This window comes from Ursus americanus, chromosome 10, assembly GCF_024610735.1.
Source record: "Ursus americanus isolate L20-20 chromosome 10, mUrsAme1.1.p, whole genome shotgun sequence".
Classification (NCBI taxonomy): domain Eukaryota; kingdom Metazoa; phylum Chordata; class Mammalia; order Carnivora; family Ursidae; genus Ursus; species Ursus americanus.
Genome location: NC_142136.1, coordinates 526,418 through 546,592, shown reverse-complemented (window position 1 = coordinate 546,592; position 20,175 = coordinate 526,418). Strand labels below are relative to the sequence as shown.

The window sequence follows — 20,175 nt, the reverse complement described above, 5'->3', positions numbered from 1 at the left end:
GTTTCTGGCTCCCACGTTCTTGTTTCTGTAACCTCTCACTTCCTCCTCTCTTTAAACTATAGCCAAGCTCCTTCACTTCCTTCTCTTCCCCACACATTTACTGAGTACCTGCTGTCTACTAGACAGGACCATGTGTGTGTGAATCTGACATTTCTGTTGGTCCTGGCATCCCCAGGTGTGTCCCCCAGGTGTGTCCCCCCAGATGTGCACCCCAGGTGTGTGTCCCCCAGGTGGGTCCCCCAGGTATGCCTCCCAGGTGGGTCCCCCAGGTGTGTCCCCACCTAGGTCCCCTAGGTGTGTCTCCCAGGTCCCTGGCCTCCTCACTCCCTCTCAGTCCTGTTTCTGTCTATTTGGGGCCTCTGCCCTGGGTGTAGCTGGGGGTCTCCTGCTTTAGTCTCAACCTCACCTGAAGCTTCTCTAGGGCATTTCTGCTTTGCTGGCACAGCCCAGGAGAGGGGAGGGAGCTGATGTGGAGCTGATCCCTTGGCAGGTGCCGGGGTTACCTTAGGTCCCCAGTGCGGGCAGGTGACCTGAGGGCAGGCTACCGTCAGTGTCAGGCCAGGTCCCCACATACTAACCAGTCCCCTGCCAGTGGTTTCACCCTCAGACACCCCAGGATACTGCTCACTGTGGGTTTTTTTTCTCTCTGAATTCCTGTTATCAACTGTTTTTCCTCCCACTTGCTATTTAAGACAAAATGAAATATTGTGGGAAAGCCCCCGGCCATCTTTATGGGGTCGGGGTTTCTCCCTGGCCCCTCTCCCTTCCGTCTGGCCTCCAACTCCTGCAAGGGAACAAGCAGGTGGCCTGTGTGCGGGGGCTGGGGGCCCGACAGGGGGCAGCGTCCTTGAGATGCTTTGGGGTCTGGAGTTTGTCCTTCCTGCCGGGCCCTGAGGAAGAAGTGGCGGGGAGGAGGGGCCGTCTAATCCTCCTGGAAGCAGCTTAGGGGATTGTCTTTTTCTGGCACCTGCTCTGTGCCCCGGGCGGGGATTTGGCCAGAGCTGTGTCAGCTGGATTCCCTGGGCTCCCGGTGCGGCCCCAGTCACCCTCACACCTGCTGGGACGCCTGCTGTCTGGGGAGGGCAGGGGGCACGGGTCTGGGGTGGCGGGTCAGGCCTCTCGTGACTGACGCGGCAGGAGGCCAGTGCCGGGATGGATTTCGGTTCCCTGGAGACGGTGGTGGCCAACTCGGCCTTCATCGCCGCCCGGGGCAGCTTCGACGGGAGCAGTGGCCCATCTTCTCGGGACAGGAAGTACCTGGCCAAGCTCAAGTTGCCCCCGCTGTCCAAGTGCGAGGGCCTCCGGGAGAGCCTGGACCTGGCGTTCCCGAGTGTGTGCTCAGAGCAGCCCATCGGCAAGCGGCTGTTCCAGCAGTTCCTGGGGGCTGACGAGAGGCACGTGCCGGCTCTGGAGCTCTGGAAGGACATCGAGGACTACGACACGGCGGAGGATGACCTCCGGCCACAGAAGGCCCGGGCCATCCTGGCCGAGTACCTGGACCCCCAGGCCAAGCTCTTCTGCAGCTTCCTGGACGAGGGGACGGTGGCGAAGGCCCGGGAGGGGCCCGTGGCGAGCGGGGACGGGCTCTTCCAGCCCCTGCTGCAAGCCACCCTGGCGCACCTGAGCCAGGCGCCCTTCCGGGAGTACCTGGACAGTCTGTACTTCCTGCGGTTCCTGCAGTGGAAGTGGCTGGAGGCCCGGCCTACAGGGGAGGACTGGTTCCTGGACTTCAGGGTCCTGGGGAAAGGTGGCTTCGGGGAGGTGTCTGCCTGCCAGATGAAGGCCACCGGCAAGCTGTACGCATGCAAAAAGCTCAACAAGAAGAGACTCAAGAAAAGGAAGGGGTACCAGGTGGGCAGCGGGCCACTCACGGTGCGGGGAGGACCGTTGGGGGCCAGGTCCAGCCCCACACGGCGCCCGTCATGGGCTGGCTCCTCGTCCTGAGCCGACGGTCCGGCCCGAGGGGCATCGAGGGGGCAGTCTGCAGCTCTGCCGCCCCTGCCGGGCTCTGCGCGCACGCGGGGTTTGCCGTGACCCCTCCTCGGAGGCGGCCTCTGTGTTTGTTGCCGTGGGCTGGACCGCACGACCCGCCAGCCACTAGCTTTTTTTTTTTTAGAGACGTATTTTATTTTTTAATTTTTAAACATTTCAGAGAGAGCGCGCTTGAGTGGGGGAGGGGCAGAGGGGGGAGCAGGTTTAGACGCGGGGCTCCATCCCAGGACCCCGGGGCCATGACCTGAGCTGAAGCAGACACTTCACTGACTGAGCCGCCCAGGTGCCCCTGAAGATTTATTGGAGAGAGAGAGAGAGCGCGCGCGTGAGCGGGGGAGGGGGCAGAGCAAGGGAGAGCCTGAAGCGGTCTCCACGCTGAGCACAGAGCCCGACGCGGGGCTCAATCCCACGACCCTGAGATCATGAGCTGACTGGGTCGCTCAACCGACTGAGCCCCCAGGAGCTCCTCCCACCAGCCTCCTTTGTGTTGTCACACCCACCGTGGACTAAGGGGGCGGGTTGGGGGAGCTGCTGATTCTTTACTGCGGCTTTCTGGACCTCTCCAGGCGCTGGCTTGTGCCGTGATGGAGGGCACACTGGGGGTCTAGCCAGGCCTGGCAGCATCCGCCATGTTTTCCCTGGGCCGGGGTGAGCTGAGGCCTGGAGCACTACTGGTGGGGTCTGCTCTCCCCAGCCGGGGTCAGACTCCCATTAGGCAAGACAGCAAAAGCTGCTATATCATAGGGGCTCCCCCCTCCCACGTGGCTCCGTCCTTTCCTGCCACACACGCAAATGCCGCTTTTGGGGTAAACAGCAGCGTCAAGCGTGCCCACCCCAGGGTTTCTCGATAGTGCTGTCGCCTTGGGGCTGTGGGGGCAAGCAGGCGTCCCTTGCAGCGGTCCACGTGTCGTCTTGACCCACAGTGTCTTCTGCCCTAGTTCAGGGTCCTCGCTGAACTTCAGACTCAGGAAGACCTGGCATCTGCCCCACGGCATGGGTGCAGAAGGGCCTTCCGCAGCGCCAGGAGTCCCTCCTTCGCAAAGGAGTTGTACCGTCCTTACCCAAACACAGCTTTAAACACGGGTTAAATGGACATCAGGAGGTGTTAAAGACAGAAAATGGACAGATGCGGGCAGGTCCCTGGCTGTCCGCTGTCCAGGGGCCTGGCAGGAGGACCTGGTCTGGGGTTGCAGTGGGTGAGCTGGTCAGGTGTTAGGAGGGACCGGAAGGAGGGTCGGCTCCGAACAGGGATGTGCGGGATCCTCCCGCGGTCTCGTTACGGCTGGCGGCCTGACTCCTGCCCCCTTGCTGGAGGCCCCAGGAAGCCTGGAGTCCTCTGCACACGCACACCGTTGCACGACTGGTTTGGTCTCTGGGATGGAAGTTATTTGCAGCTGCTCTAGGCAAGCTGCTTCAAGTACCTTTGCAACTCTGTTTCTGTTTTCCGGTGTGTGGGACTTGGTCTTTTCGGTGGCATCGCTGTCCTGCTTAAACCTGGGTACTCACGTGACATCTTGCTTTTCAGGGTGCTATGGTAGAGAAGAAGATTCTAGCGAAGGTACACAGCAGGTTCATAGTCTCTCTGGCCTACGCCTTTGAAACCAAAACTGACCTCTGTCTGGTGATGACCGTCATGAATGGAGGCGACATAAGGTACACGGGGGCTGGGGCTGGGGGGTCGAGCCGTCAAGCTTGGAGACGGTCTCCGGGGCCCAGGGGCTGCCCATGTGTGCAGAGAACATGGTGACACCAAGGAGAAGCCCTGGGCCCCCATCCACACACTCCTCTGTCCCCGGGATCCTGACACTCGAGCTGGTGTGTCCCTAGTCCTACTGAAATGCAGGGCCACGGGGAGGGGAGGTGGCCCATGGCTCTCTAGTTGCTGGTGGACCTCGAGTCCCTGCAGACCTGGGGTTTGTGTGGCCGTGCGGGGGTGGAGGTGGCAGGAGCCCGAGGTGCCAGGGGCCAGTGCCAGGTGGGTGGGCAGATGAATGAAGGGTGGTGGGGGCCCAGTTGGGGACATTGCATTACAACCTGCTCTCGGGGGTGACGGCAGAGCTGGAAACGCAACGTCGCCAACTTTGGGAACTGTGGCTTTGCTGTCAGTGGATCTGGTGCCTGGATTTGCTGGAGGTCTGAGGGCCCTGCCTGGGGCTCCTGGGGGAGGTCAGATCACTGGCTCTCCATGGGGAAACCTAGGCGATCGGACCACTCTTGCCTCCATGTGCTGGTCTGTAAGACGGGGATAAAGAATAATACCGGTGTTCTCGGGGCGTTGTGGGGGATACGTTAATACGTGTACGACAGCTGAACGAGTGTCACACATCACACAGACGGGGCTGCTGCTGTTGGTGTTACGTGTAAGCCTTCTGCCTCCATTCTCCCCGCTGGATTGATCTCCACTGAATCTCTGTCAGGTGTTTCTGGGCCCATTTTCCAGGTAGGAATTCTGAGGCCTTGACTAAGGAACCCATGAGAGGCCATGTGGAAGAGGAGAGAAGAGACTAGGAAGTGCACACAATGTGACTTAAAGAGAGCAGAGATGGTCATGACACTCTTGAACTGCACCGTCCTACACGACCATACACTGCAGTACGCTGAGCAGACACTGTCCTGTACCACAGCATACCACACCCTTGTCCTGTATGACACCAACTACACCCCGCTGTCCTGTCCCACACGGTAATACACCCCACTGTCCTGTACCGCACCGTACTACACCCCACTGTCCTGTACCGCACCGTACTACACCCGCTGTCCTGTACCGCACCGTACTACACCCGCTGTCCTGTACCGCACCGTACTACACCCGCTGTCCTGTACCGCACCGTACTACACCTGCTGTCCTGTACCGCACCGTACTACACCCGCTGTCCTGTACCGCACCGTACTACACCCGCTGTCCTGTACCACACCGTACTACACCTGCTGTCCTGTACCGCACCGTACTACACCCGCTGTCCTGTACCACACCGTACTACACCCGCTGTCCCGTACCACAGCATACCACACCCTTGTCCTATACGACACCAACTACACCCCGCTGTCCTGTACTGCACCATACTACACCTCGCTGTCTGTACCGCACTGTACTACACCTGCTGTCTATACCGCACCGTACTACACCTCGCTGTCTATACCGCACTGTACTACACCCGCTGTCCTGTACCACACCGTACTACACCTGCTGTCCTGTACCACACCGTACTACACCTCGCTGTCTATACCGCACCGTACTACACCTGCTGTCCTGTACCACACCGTACTACACCTCGCTGTCTATACCGCACCGTACTACACCCGCTGTCCTGTACCACACCGTACTACACCTCGCTGTCTGTACCGCACCGTACTACACCCCGCTGTCTGTACCACACCGTACTACACCTCGCTGTCTATACCGCACCGTACTACACCCGCTGTCCTGTACCGCACCGTACTACACCCGCTGTCCTGTACCGCACCGTACTACACCCGCTGTCCTGTACCGCACCGTACTACACCCGCTGTCCTGTACCACACCGTACTACACCCGCTGTCCCGTACCACAGCATACCACACCCTTGTCCTATACGACACCAACTACACCCCGCTGTCCTGTACTGCACCATACTACACCTCGCTGTCTGTACCGCACTGTACTACACCTGCTGTCTATACCGCACCGTACTACACCTCGCTGTCTATACCGCACTGTACTACACCCGCTGTCCTGTACCACACCGTACTACACCTGCTGTCCTGTACCACACCGTACTACACCTCGCTGTCTATACCGCACCGTACTACACCTGCTGTCCTGTACCACACCGTACTACACCTCGCTGTCTATACCGCACCGTACTACACCCGCTGTCCTGTACCACACCGTACTACACCTCGCTGTCTGTACCGCACCGTACTACACCCCGCTGTCTGTACCACACCGTACTACACCTCGCTGTCTATACCGCACCGTACTACACCCGCTGTCCTGTACCACACCGTACTACACCTCGCTGTCTGTACCGCACCGTACTACACCCCGCTGTCTGTACCACACCGTACTACACCTCGCTGTCTATACCGCACCGTACTACACCCGCTGTCCTGTACCACAGCATACCACACCCTTGTCCTATACGACACCAACTACACCCCGCTGTCTATACCGCACCGTACTACACCTCGCTGTCTGTACCGCACCGTACTACACCTGCTGTCCTGTACCACACCGTACTACACCCCGCTGTCTGTACCACACCGTACTACACCTGCTGTCCTGTACCACACCGTACTACACCTGCTGTCCTGTACCGCACCGTACTACACCCCGCTGTCTGTACCGCACCGTACTACACCTGCTGTCTGTACCGCACCGTACTACACCTGCTGTCTATACCGCACCGTACTACACCCCGCTGTCTGTACCGCACCGTACTACACCTGCTGTCTATACCGCACCGTACTACACCCGCTGTCCTGTACCGCACCGTACTACACCTCGCTGTCTGTACCGCACCGTACTACACCTGCTGTCTATACCGCACCGTACTACACCCGCTGTCCTGTACCGCACCGTACTACACCTGCTGTCCTGTACCGCACCGTACTACACCCCGCTGTCCTGTACCACACCGTACTACACCTGCTGTCTATACCACACCGTACTACACCTGCTGTCCTGTACCGCACCGTACTACACCTGCTGTCCTGTACCGCACCGTACTACACCTGCTGTCCTGTACCGCACCGTACTACACCCCGCTGTCCTGTACCACACCGTACTACACCTGCTGTCCTGTACCGCACCGTACTACACCTCGCTGTCCTGTACCGCACCGTACTACACCTGCTGTCCTGTACCGCACCGTACTACACCTCGCTGTCCTGTACCGCACCGTACTACACCTCGCTGTCCTGTACCACACCGTACTACACCTCGCTGTCTGTACCGCACCGTACTACACCCCGCTGTCTGTACCACACCGTACTACACCTCGCTGTCTATACCGCACCGTACTACACCTCGCTGTCCTGTACCACACCGTACTACACCTCGCTGTCCTGTACCACACCGTACTACACCTCGCTGTCCTGTACCGCACCGTACTACACCTGCTGTCCTGTACCGCACCGTACTACACCTCGCTGTCCTGTACCGCACCGTACTACACCTCGCTGTCCTGTACCACACCGTACTACACCTCGCTGTCTATACCGCACCGTACTACACCCCGCTGTCTGTACCGCACCGTACTACACCCCACTGTCCTGTACCGCACCGTACTACACCCGCTGTCCTGTACCGCACCGTACTACACCTCGCTGTCCTGTACCGCACCGTACTACACCTCGCTGTCTGTACCGCACCGTACTACACCCCGCTGTCTGTACCACACCGTACTACACCTCGCTGTCTATACCGCACCGTACTACACCTCGCTGTCTGTACCACACCGTACTACACCCGCTGTCTGTACCACACCGTACTACACCCCGCTGTCTGTACCACACCGTACTACACCTCGCTGTCTATACCGCACCGTACTACACCCCGCTGTCCTGTACCACACCGTACTACACCTCGCTGTCTGTACCACACCGTACTACACCTGCTGTCCTGTACCGCACCGTACTACACCTCGCTGTCTATACCGCACCGTACTACACCTCGCTGTCTATACCGCACCGTACTACACCCGCTGTCCTGTACCGCACCGTACTACACCCGCTGTCCTGTACCGCACCGTACTACACCTTGCTGTCTGTACCGCACCGTACTACACCCCGCTGTCTGTACCACACTGTACTACACCCCGCTGTCCTGTACGACACCAACTACACCCCGCTGTCCTGTACCGCACCATACTACAGCATGCTATACTATACCACCGCGTACTACACTGCGCTATACTCTATTACACTGGTATAGCACACTATGTCACACTGTACTACATGACACTATGCTGTTCCATACTATCTTACACTCTACTACACTGTACTAAATACATCACACTACACTATAGTATAATATGAACATAACACAAAAGCCATTTATCTTGTCATCATGGCTGAATTGAGGTTTTCTCTCTCGTTTCTTGGCCTGCCTCTTGTTGGTTGCTCTGCTGTAAATAGTCTGTTTCCTTTTATTCATTAGGTTTTGCTTTTCTGTAGAATGTAATAGTGGAAAAGATGAGAAACCGCAGCCCTAGGGGAGGAGGGAAGCTGGAAGGAAACCCGCAGCAGACCCACCCAGGAGTCTGTGTGCTCGCCTTGGTGAAATAGCCCATATGCTTACACAGACCGTGTATTGACTGCTTATGGTTGAGGTGACTTGGCTGCTTGCCTGGGCTTCTTCACCGCCCTCCGCCCTTCCTCCTTTGGCTAGCGATGGCGAGATGGCTTCTGGGTCCATTTAGGCTGTGCAGGCGAGTGTGGGGGAGGTGGGGAGAGCGTGCGCTCTTCCCTCTTGCTCCTCTCCTAATGGTTGTGGTGGAGGGTCTGTGAGGGCATGGGCACCAGCTGGCACCATTGCAGGCTCTTGAGGCTGATGCTGGGGCCCCACGATGATGGGACATTCCACTGACGCAGCACGGGGTTCTGAGGCTCTCACTGTCTCCTGAGATTTTACTTCCCATGGACACGGTGGGCACCGTGCTCTCCGTTCCAGAGAAGCATGGGCCTCTGTGTGGTCTGACCCCAGGTACCACATCTACAACATGAACGAGGAGAACCCTGGCTTCCAGGAGCCCCGCGCGGTCTTCTACACAGCCCAGATCATCAGTGGCCTGGAGCACCTGCATCAGAGGGCCATTGTCTACCGAGACCTCAAGCCTGAGAACGTACTTCTAGATGATGACGGTGTGGTGGCCTCCCCTCTCAGGTTCCCCTTGCCCCGTCTTCCCCCCCTCCCCATTTCTCCTCCTCCCAGCCTCCCCTTCCAACCTCCCCTCGCCAGGCTCTCCTCTGTGGCCTGAGGGAACATCAGTAAGAAGATAGGCTGGTTACTCTTTCTGCCTTTTATGGGACTCTCAGCAGAAGGTAACAGAGATCTAGGTTTCCTTTATGTCCCTTAGACACCCTCCCTTTGTGTCACTAAGTCATGCAAATGAGGGTATTCTTGAAACAGTTTTGGGTGGATTAAGCCCCAATCAAAGCTGCAGGTGCTGCTGGGGTCCCTCCATCTCTGCAGTTTGGCTGTGGGAGCAGAGGCCTCAGGGCCCTGCTGGGGGTGTGTGTGGCGCATACGTGCTCGTGGGCCCATGCGTGCCCTTGTGTGCGTGTGTGCGTGTGTACAGAGCCTGCCCTTGGCTCCTGCAGGCTCAGGGAGCACCAGGTGCCTTTGTTCTGTGGGGCCGCGTGTGACCTCAGCCCATGTTTGCTTTCAGGCAATATCCGAATTTCTGACCTTGGGCTGGCTGTGGAGCTGAAGGACGGGCAGACCAAGACCAAGGGCTATGCAGGGACCCCAGGTTAGCACCTGCGATCAAGAGTGGGGGCAGCTTCTTTGCAGAGGTGGGGAGTGAGGCCGTAGGGGTCTGTATCCCTGATAGCAAATAGTAGAACCACTGGCTGTGGCCCATGGGTGTGCCTGGCAGCTGGCACCTGCTGCAGGGGTGATCCCTCCCCCCTGTTGGTTCTGGCGCGCTGCACCCTGCGATGGGAGCTCCTGGACATTAGGAGAGTGTGTTTGTCCGGAGTGCTCAGCCCTGCTGCTCGGAGCCCCGAGGGTCTGCAGCGGATCACCAGCTGTGCCGTCAATGGTATAACACCCCCCACAAGGCGGGCAGACTGAGAGCCACGAGGGTACCCAGCCCCCACTGCTGTGTGGCCAGGGCCTTCGCCGTCCAAGGGAGTGTAGGGTGGGGTGTGAGGCAGGTGGGGTTGGCCCTGCAGGGGAGGGGGCTGCCCGTGTCCAGTAAGTGTGTGTGCGTGCACACGTGTGTCAGTGTTTGCATGTGTGCACGTGCACAACGCATTCTGCTGACCCCCCACCTCCACTCAGCCCAGGTGGGGAGGGAAGCAGAGCCCACAGACAACAGAGGGGCCCCTCCAGAGTCCGGCAGGCGCAGCAGTCAGCCCAGACTGCAGGGGGAGCTCAGTGCCACGGTGCCACCTCTGGTCTGCGGGCACCTGGGGGTCAGTCTCCCTGCCCCTGTGTTCCGAAAGGTCCAGGGATTCTCAGCAAATCCTTTACTGGATTGATTTGACTTTGAGTAGAAACTGCTGCCCCTGGGATTTGGGGGCACTTGGACCTTGTTTTGTGTCCCCGGACCCTCCTGTCCTGTGCTCTGGGCTCCTTTTGGGTTTGTCCCTGATGCCACGGCGGCTCTGTCCTCTTCTGTGGCTTCATTTCGGGGAGGTCCTTCCTATCTTGAGTTTTCCAGATCCTTGGCCAGAATCTGTGAAGTTCCAGCTCTGAGTGCGACCACGTGAGTGGAAACACTACTGTTTTAGGGTGATCAGATCATTAGGAGAAAACCCCAGAGAAACAGGCTGCGTTTCAAGCGGTCCGACTGCGGGTGTGAGGGCCCTGCCGGCCGCCAGAGGGCCCCCCAGGCTGCGCTGTGGCCGCTGCCTTTCTCTGAGCAGGGGACGCATATTCAAGGATTTGGGGTCAGGTGCAAGGCGTGACCTCCAAAGAGGCATGGCAGATAGGGAGGTTAGGGTGTCAGTTGGGGTGCAGCGTCCTGTGTCCCTCTCCCTGGCCTCTCTGCACCCTGCCTGCTGGAGCCCCTGGAGCCAAGCCTCTGGACGCAGTCAGCGAGCCGTGACCGGGGCCAGAGGAGCTGTGAGTGCGCCCTCTGAACCCACAGGCCTTCCAGCCCGGAGACAGGCCTGGGTCACCGTGAGGAGGAATTAATAACGAGACTGAGGAGTGCTCACTCACTGGCTCACTCACTCACCTGCTCGTCCAGGTGACAGGTGTTTACCGGTGCTCACTATGTCCCAGGTGCCATGTAGGTCCTCTGGGATACAAACGCGGTGTCACGCGGTGTGAGTTGGGGAGCAGACGAGGGGTGCCACGGGGTGTTTGCTGCAGAAATCGATCCCCTCCCTGCGGCCTGCGTGCCTTTGTCCCAGCCCCTGTTTTAATCGAGAAGTGGTCTGGAGACATGTCTCACAGCAGCTGAACTGTCTGAACAATAGAGCAGTTCCTGGGAAGCGGGGCCTACAGGGGTGCAGGGGCAGCAGGGCCGGGAGGGCCTATGGAATTTCACACCTGCAACCTGTACGGGAGAAGGGAGTCTGGTCCCACTGGCTCGCCCACTGCCGTTGAGCACATCCCCTCATGGAGACTGGCTGTGAGCATGGTGCATTGGGCAGGAGGGGCCAGAAATCAACAGACACATTAGTGTTGCTTCCCTCGGAATGCCTGAAGCCATCAGGCACAGAGGCCACCTGTGCCCGTAACACCTACCCCTGGTCCCAGGGGAGTGGACCGTGGGCCCCAGAGACTGGCCCGTCCACCTTGCCTACATGCCGGCTGGTTCCCGAACAGTGGCAGTTAGGGAGTGGAGGCCCAGAACGTGCTTTCAGGGATGCAGGGCTCCCCATGTGGCCCAACGCCCTGAATGGGGCACAGGCCTGGCAGCAGTGGGCGTCTGCATTGTTCTTTGGGATGTGTTGGCTTATATTGGTCCTTCTGTGCCCTTTCAGGAAGGAGCCAGTGGTGCCTGACCCCACGCACCCGTGACGCCACGGGTCACACTTGTGCTTGAGTGGCAAGCAAGGACCGCCGCTCTGTCTGCCGTGGCGTGCCACAGGGGGGATGGGGCTTCACAGCTTATGTGAGGGCAGTGATGCTTAACCAGGGGCGGTTGTGCCCGAAGGAGACGCTCAGCAACGTCTGGAGACATTTTTGGTTGCGACACCTGGGGGGCTCCAACTATCGGAGTGGGCAGGGACGCGGCTCCCCACCGCGTGGGGCACAGGGCAGCCCTGCCACAGAAGGGGCAGGGCCAGGAGCCTGCGGTCGCGCACGTGGGGCCATCGTGCTCACCACCATGCCCTGTGTCTGAGTCCGGGCGTGGTTCTTGCCCCGCAGGTTTCATGGCCCCCGAGCTCTTGCGGGGCGAGGAGTATGACTTTTCTGTGGACTACTTTGCCCTGGGGGTCACACTGTATGAGATGATCGCAGCCAGAGGACCCTTCCGTGCCCGAGGAGAGAAGGTAGGAGGCCACGCAGCGCCTGTCCTGCAGCCGCCCTGTGACCACTGTCGGGGGGGGGGGTACTGTTCAGACCTTGAGCACGAGTTTTCTCATCATAAACACTTCCTGGGCAGGAGAGGGGCCAGGTGACCTCATCTCATGGAGCTCCCCACACTAAGATGTGCTTCAGGACCAGCCGTGCCTGGGCCTCCCCAAGCCCACCCCCACGAGCAGCCCTCAACACCCCCAGGCCAAGGCAGTCCTGGGAGGACAGGGGCACAGGCTCCCCACTTCGTGATTCTACTGTAGACCCACGGGCTCTCCATCTGGCACGGCAACCATTCAGAATGGGGGGCAGTGGGCATCGCATCGCACGCCCTTCTCCTGCCCCGTCTGCCCCAGGGTCTGCGGGGTGCTCTGGCTACGGCCCCCAGAACCACAAACACAGGCTCACCTCGAGACCTCTCGGGTCCAGCTCAGACCACCGTAACTAACAAAGCAGGTTCCACGGTAAAGGGAGTCAAACGAACTTCTTGGTTTCCCGTGATGTTTACAGTGTGCTGTGGTCTCCTGAGCGAGCAGTGGCGTTATGTCTAAAAATCGTCCATGTTCCTTAATTAACAAATACGTTATAGCTAACTGTCCTCAGGGTTGAATTTCAGCGAGTCGTGATCACTGATCGCAGATTGCCGTAACAAATAGGATAGTAATGACCAAGATTGAAATATTGTGAGAGTCGCCAAAATGTGCAGAGACACGAAGTGAGCACATGCTGTGGAAAAATAGCACAGACTCGCTCGAGGCAGCGTTGCCGCAAACTTCCATTTGTAAGGTTTCTCTGCAGCACAGGGAAGAGGTGTGCCCAGAGATGGGATCTGGGGGCCTCGTCACTTGTTCAGATCGGACGGAGCAAAGCCAGCCTCTTCTCGCCCGTCAGGTGTGGGCGGCTCCGAGGCGTGGTGGCCGCGGTCGGCCGGGCCACGGGAACCAGGGCCAAGGAGGCATCACGGGGCCGTGCAAACAGTAGTCTTTAGACGTGCCCAGAGGTTCACGCCCTGCACTTTCTTCCGTGGGACCTCCTGGTGTGTCCGTCCGCAGGCCCACTCCAGTCCTGGGACCGTTATGGGAACAAGCCTTGTCCCCGGTCTTCCCAGAGCGGAGAGTCTCACGCGGCTCACACACGTGTCTCTGCATGTCCGCCCTGAACTCTACTGACCCGTGTTCTCTCCTGACTTGCAACCTCTCAGAAGAACAAGATGAGGCAACGTGGTGTGGGGTCCACGCGCAGGGGCCTGGCCCCCGGCCACCGCTCAGAGCGCTCCCTGACCCCACGGCCCTGACCAGAACCTCGGTTTTCTGTGTGTAAATGAGGCTGATGGACTCAGGCAAAGAGTGCACAGCGGCCCACCTTGGCTTCTCGTCTCACGCCCGTGGGCGCGCGAGTGTCAGACGCAGAGAGGAGCTGTGGGTGAGCCCTTGCTGTGCAGTTTTCGGAAAGGCGAATCTAACGTGTGGTGAGAATGCACGGCCAGCGTTTGCCCGAGCCGGGGTGGAGACGGGCTGCGAGGGGCACAGGGCGCCTCTGGGGTCCTTGTGGGGCTCCCTGCTGACCGTCCAGGCCTTTCACCCCCATCACTGGGAATGGGGGTCTGTGGTGTGTAGATTATACTCCGTAAAGCGGACTCAGAACCAGGCCCCACAGGCTGGCCCGTTCTCCCCAGTCGGGAGACCTGTGCCGGCTCGCTCTGTAAAGCTGGCTCTTCGTTACAGTTCTCAGTTTCTCCGGGGGGTGAGGGATGGTTCCATAAATGCGCCCAGGCACAACCAGAGCTCCCCGAGCACCACACCCCAACCTGGACCACCACGGTTAGGGCTTTGCTCCTCCGAGGAGATCCTGAGCCCTTTACATGCTCACGCGCAGGGGGGAGCACACTCAGGGCCGCTCCTTACCTCCGCCCGGCGTCACCTGTGCCTGGTGTCTTCCCGGGAGGCATCCTGGCCGTCCCGGCGGAGCTGGGCAGAGCTCCGTGGCTCGGCAGGCTTCACGTGACGTGGTGTGTCCCGCTGTGCAGGTGGAGAACAAGGAGCTGAAGCAGAGGGTCCTCTCCGAGGCTGTCAAGTACCCAGACAAGTTCAGCCAGGCCAGCAAGGACTTCTGCGAGGCGCTGCTGGAGAAGGACCCCGAGAAGCGCCTGGGGTTCCGAGACGGGACGTGTGATGGGCTCCGCGCCAACCCCCTCTTTAAGGACATTAACTGGAGACAGCTCGAGGCTGGTACGACCGCGTGTCTTTGGACCTGGGGGGCTTTGGGAGGGAGGGTCCGTCGGGAGGTCCTTGCTTGCCTGGCCCCGCCCGTTGGCATCTCCCGGGCTCCGGGGCGAAGCCAGTAGAGCTCGCCCCCAGCCAGCCTCCTGCCCCCGGGTGACCCCCGTCTGCACCTCCTATCACCCCACGCCCCAGACCTGGGTATTAACACATAGGTTTCCTGGGTTGGTGGAGGCTGGAGGGGCCGTGCTGCTTACCTTTGAACTAAGGACCCAAAGCTGCTGCTGTGGATTTTGACGCCCGTACTTTTAAGGAGCCCCTGGCCTGAGACAGTGCAGGGTTCCTCAAGCCGTCTGCTCGGGAGAAACTCGTTCGTTCAGCCAGTGTGTGTTGTCAGGTGTCGTGTGCGGGACGCTGCACACAGACACATGCGTGTGGACGCGGCCTGACCCCCAGAGCCTACAGGGGGCTCTGTGAACACAGGACTCCCCGCAGGGGCCTGAGAAGAGAAGTTACTTTTGCAGGGAAGGAGCTCTGCTGGGGAAGCCGGGGGCCGGGAGAGGCTGGGGCCAGGGTGGGTCCCAGGGCCACTGCACGGGTCTGGCAGGGTGCTTAGCCCAAGGGCCACGCAGAAGGGAAGGGCAGTGGGGCCAATGGGGGTCACGCGGCCGGCATTCTGTACCTGGCGACTAGGGCACCACAGCTCCTGAGCAGGCTGGGAGAGAAGCCAGCTTTGGAAAGAAGACAGGGAGCTCAGTCCAGAGGTGTGCTGGGTTCGGGACGTCCCACCCGCAGACGCGAAGCCCCTGGGCAGGCTGGCGTGAGGACGCGGGACAGAGCACACCATCCTTCGCGATGGGCGCCCAGGGAAGCACATCCAGACTCGTCGCTAAGGCCCTCGCGTCGTGCTCAACGGGCCGTGGGGCACCCGGAGACCTGCCTTGAGCCACCGGGACACCTGGCAGGGCGGCCCTGCTCACTGAGCACATAGCCGTTCCCTTCCATTTATGGTACTTTACATGCCATGCTCGCTCTCTCTCCCCACAGGGATGCTGACGCCCCCCTTTGTCCCAGACTCCAGGACAGTCTATGCCAAGAACATCCAGGACGTGGGCGCCTTCTCCACGGTCAAGGGCGTGGCCTTCGACAAAGCCGATGCAGAGTTCTTCCAGGAGTTTGCGACCGGCAGCTGCTCCATTCCCTGGCAGGAGGAGATGATCGAGACGGGCGTGTTTGCGGAGCTGAACGTGTGGCGCTCTGATGGGCAGATGCCCGACGACATGAAGGGGGTCGCCGTGGAGGAGGCAGCCCCGGCGTCCAAGTCAGGGATGTGTGTCGTTTCCTAAGTGTGCAGAAAAAGGGAGCTCTGAAGCCTGCGGGGGCGAAAACACCTCTGTGAGCCTCCGGGCGCCCGCTGTGCTGTCCGGAGAAAGGCAAGGAGTGGACAGACGTGCGGCCGGTTCAGGAGCCCAGCCTGTGAATAGTCTATTTCCTTTGCCCCATCGCACTCAGGAGACACAACAGCGGCTCCCAGATGGAATAGCCGCAATGCGTAACCCAGGACCCCTGTGGACGTCCTGCAGCCGCGGTGTCAGCCGCCGGGGCAAAGGGCTGCTCATACCAGACGGCGCTCAGGGCGTGTTTCCTGGCACCTTCACTGCAACTCCCCAGAGCCCTGCCCTCGGTGGGAGGCCTTCTCCTGGTTGGCCCACGGGCTCCTGGGCACTAGCAGAGAGGCCTGGGTTGTGCTGGGCTTCTGGCCCCCGGAGCCGCTCACCACCTGCATGTTGGTGATGCTGGCATCTGCCAGGTGCCGAATGCTGCAGACTCCAAGGGGTCGCCTTGCCCAGGTTGGGGCCCAGGTGTCCCGGAGGAGAGGAGTGCGTGGGGCTGGGGGGGGGTGAGAGCGACTGCAGCAGCCCCCCCCTCGGCCTCTTTGTGTCCTGAGAACATCTCCAGCTGATGGCCCCTGTGCCCAAAGTTGCCCGCCCCCTGGGCAGACAGGTGTGCAGGAATCTTCTCTCCCCAATCCGAGCACCTGCTGACCACCACACTCTGCCTCCCGGCAAAGCCCTTTCTCAAGCTCCTCGCCTGGGCAAGCTGGGGGCAGGCGGGCTGATGGCCGGGGACAGGCCGTCTCCGGATCCCCATAGGCAACAGCACCTGCGGGTGGGGTCCGAACCCGCATGAGCCCAGACGTGCCCCCTCTGGCCTCGGGCCCACGGCAGCATTGTCAGCGGCTCCCATGTTTCCAGCTTTCACCTCAAGTCTCCCCAAATGCTTTACGCTTTCGAGCAGGAAGAATGTGGTTTCTGTGGCAGCGGCCTCTAGACGACGTTCACACCCAAGTTGGGATTTGGTGGCATTGGCTCTTCCTCTCCTGTTACGTGCCGGTCCAGGCAGAGAGCTACGTGATGTGGCTGTGAGACGCCCGATTGCGTGTGGGGATCACGTGGGAAGGCTCCCCCCACGGGTGTCAGAAGGTGCCCTGGCATTTCACTATCTGGGGGAGCTGACGTTGGGACCTGTGAGGGAGAGCAAAAGACGGGATCTTACCTAGTCTTAGCACCTGTGCCGGGCTCACTGCGTCCTTTCCCAGCTGCCTCAGGGGAGCCAACCCCAAGTGTGGGCCCCATCTTCAGACCGTCAGTGCCGAGTGTGCAGGGGCCGTTGCCTGCAGACGTCCCCATGCGGTCTGCTCCCCCCACCCTCGGGGAACAGGGGTCTGCAGCCCACAGCTCTGGAGGGTCACTGCTTGGGACCCACCTCCTGCTTGGTGCAGGGCTGGGCAGGTGACGTCCCCAGCACTCGCGTGTGGCACACGGTGATTCGGGGTGCAGAGGCCAGCAGGTGGTGGAGGAAATCACGTGTGTTCTTCAGAAGACGTTAGGCACATGAACCCTTGAAAGCACCCTTGGACCAGGAAGAGCCTTGTCTCCTGGGCGTGCACGCGGCCCACGAGAGGCAGAGTCTGCTCTGACGGGCCTGGAGAGGCGTCCAGTGCTTTCTGGCATGTGAGCTGCCCCCTGGCATGTCCCTGAGGGCGGCCCAGGACCAGGGACAAGCCACTGTGCCCTCCCTAAACCAGGACGGTGCACACCGACTAGGTAATGGCCAAACGTGTCACTCCACTACATTTTGGCACAAGAAAGACCTGTTTCTGGCTTTTCTAAACCCATTTAATCTGTTCTAGGTCCCCACGGCCCTGAACAAAGAGTGAGTTCAGAGGCTGTGTGGATGGAGGCCTGGCCTGGGCCCCGCGGCCTGGACCTGGAGGCCCCCCGTGTGCACCGGCATCCGGCAGGGGCCCTGTCTTCCTGGACTGCCAGATAAGACACGGGACACCGGCTGCACTTCAATTTCACGTGGACAGCAAGTACTGTTTCTAGAGTGTGTCCACATAGTGTGGGGCTGCGCTCACACTCCCCGTGCTCAGCGTTGTTAGCTGGACCTACCACGCCTTTGCAGACGACAGACGTTACATGTCCGTAAGTAGGTATGACCCACTGCACTAGCAGGTCTGGTGGACGTAACCGCGACTTCAGCCGTCTCTCTGTCCGGAAGGGGTCTTTGCCCCCGCGCCCCTACCCCTGCTTCCGTCTAGAGGCGACCCCTGCACACACTTGAACCGTGGGCTCAAGGCACTAATGTGAGACGCCCCGTGTGTGCGGACGCTGCAGGATGCTCCCACCCTCCCCTGAGCGCTCCTGGGGTCTTGTGGGGGGAGGCCGGTGCCTGGGGGTTTCTTCACGGTCTCAGGGGATCTCTGCTGTGGTGGTCTTCCAGGCACAGCCCCCAACCTGGCACAGTCCCAGGGGTCTGGCAGTCCCACACGTAGGGCGGTCCTCCCCTCGGCTGTGGCCTGGGTCTAGGGGACACGCCGCCCGTCCTGGACGCTCGGCCTCGGGTGGCCGTCAGGGCCTGTGGGTCACCTGCAGGCTTGTCTCTGGCTCGGGGGCTGCCCACACTAGGCCTAAGGGGGCATCCCCTGCAGAGAAGCCTTCATCGCTGCCCCTACTGTCCTGCACACCCCAGCCGCCAACGGCCTTCAGAAACTGGCCTCGACACCCCACAGGGTGGCTGGCGTCAGCCACTTGGGCGTCTACTGCCCTGACTGCAGCCTGGCAAGAATCACCTTTGTGGGCGGGGGGTGTCCAGACATGCACCGTGGTGGGGATGGTACCCATGGTGTTTCTCCCTGGGGGAGGCTGGGCAGCAGAGGGACCCTGGAGATACTGGGATCACAAGGACTCAGTGTGGCTTTTTGTTTGTAAGAAACAAAAAATGCAGTTTCTATTCAACCAGAAAAGGCAAAAATAAAAGGTAAAACAGAGGATGGATTCTGGATTATGATGTGAATGGTAGTTATATTCTTTCTTTCAAAGTCACACACATGTCTATGCACATGCATGCACACATAGCTGTGTAGACATGCATGTGTGCACACGTGTATATACACGCACACACACGCAATGCACGAACAGAGATACGCACACACATGCACATACACTTACACACGTGCAAATACACACATGCATATACACTTGCACACACGCACATATACACTTACACGTGCAGACACGCACACACGTGTATACACTTGCACACGCAGACACACGCGCAGACATGCACGCACACGTGCATATACACTCACGTGCAGACACGCACGCACACGTGCATATACACTTACACATGCAAACACACACACGTGTATACACTTGCACACACGCAGACACGCACATATGTGCATATACACTTACACGTGCAGACACGCACACACGTGCATAACACTTGCACACACGCAGACACGCACACACGTGCACATACACTTACACACGTGCAAACACGCACACGTGTATACACTTGCACACACGCAGACACGCACACACGTGCATAACACTTGCACACATGCAAATACAAACATGCACACACACGATCTGCATCTCTTATCGTCTCTTCATGACTATCAGATTTTAAATCTGCTTGCAGTGCCCCTCTTTGTCAGACTTCGAATTCCAAGGTACCTGGATTTGCTCACCTCCACCTGGGCCTCTAGCACGGTGACCTGTGTGGTTTATTCTGCTACTCACAGTAGTTAGAGGTGTTTACAGGTGTTCCCTTCTTTTCCACACAGCTGTCTGAGACACAGCCGAAGTGAGTGGCGTTGTGGCCGCCTTGGACAGAGGTGGACTAGAGGCCGCGTGGGGCGGTGCTGGTGGACACCGTGGCTGACAGAGGCCAGGGCAGGACGCGCTGCTGTGCGTGGCAGGGAAGTGCAGGCGCTGGGCGTTGTATCCGATGCTGCAGGGAAGCACGGGGGCTGTCTTTTTCCTGTCTGTGCTCTGCTGTCCACCTGTTGTGCGGCCCTCGCATCCCCACTGTGCCCACGTCTGGGCCAGGTGCTGAGACGCCCATCCACCTGGGTGAGTAGATACGTCCTCCACGGCCGTGGTTGACCCAGCACCCATCGTAAATTAGCCTAGAGCTTTTTTCTGCTCATCCCCATGCAGGGCCCTAGGAGCCTGGGATGCACAGGGCCTCAGATCAGTGGGGAGGACGGGGGGTCGGTGGAGCTGTTGTGGGGGCTCTTGGCAGTAGGTCTGGCTGTCCTTACTCCTGTGGGTCCCACTGGCAACAGTGTTCTTGATGGTCACTCTTCCCAAGCCCTTGCAGGGCAGCCCAGAGTGGGACTGCCGTCACCCAGAGGCCAGGACATAAGCCACCTTCCCATCTCAGGACAGCATGAAGCCAGCTCCGGTACCGGGCATGGTGGTCCTCCCCCCG

General features: G+C 59.7%; 1 protein-coding gene across 1 annotated transcript; it reads left to right on the top strand.

The window, feature by feature from the left end:
* Nucleotides 1–1,124: 1,124 nt before the first annotated feature.
* GRK1 (G protein-coupled receptor kinase 1) lies at nt 1,125–19,043 on the top strand. The gene is made up of 7 exons (XM_045772987.2): nt 1,125–1,851; nt 3,518–3,645; nt 8,678–8,835; nt 9,363–9,446; nt 12,023–12,147; nt 14,199–14,400; nt 15,439–19,043. Exons 1-7 carry the CDS (start codon nt 1,153–1,155, stop codon nt 15,735–15,737), a joined length of 1,695 nt encoding a protein of 564 aa, XP_045628943.1. The 5' UTR covers nt 1,125–1,152; the 3' UTR covers nt 15,738–19,043.
* Nucleotides 19,044–20,175: the final 1,132 nt, after the last annotated feature.

Excerpts from the sequence above, each read along its gene's own strand:
- GRK1 (XM_045772987.2), top strand. The coding sequence starts at position 1,153 with ATGGATTTCGGTTCCCTGGAGACGGTGGTGGCCAACTCGGCCTTCATC. Across the intron at positions 1,852-3,517 it reads AGAAAAGGAAGGGGTACCAG|GGTGCTATGGTAGAGAAGAA; the intron begins GTGGGCAGCGGG and ends CTTGCTTTTCAG. Across the intron at positions 9,447-12,022 it reads GGGCTATGCAGGGACCCCAG|GTTTCATGGCCCCCGAGCTC; the intron begins GTTAGCACCTGC and ends CTTGCCCCGCAG.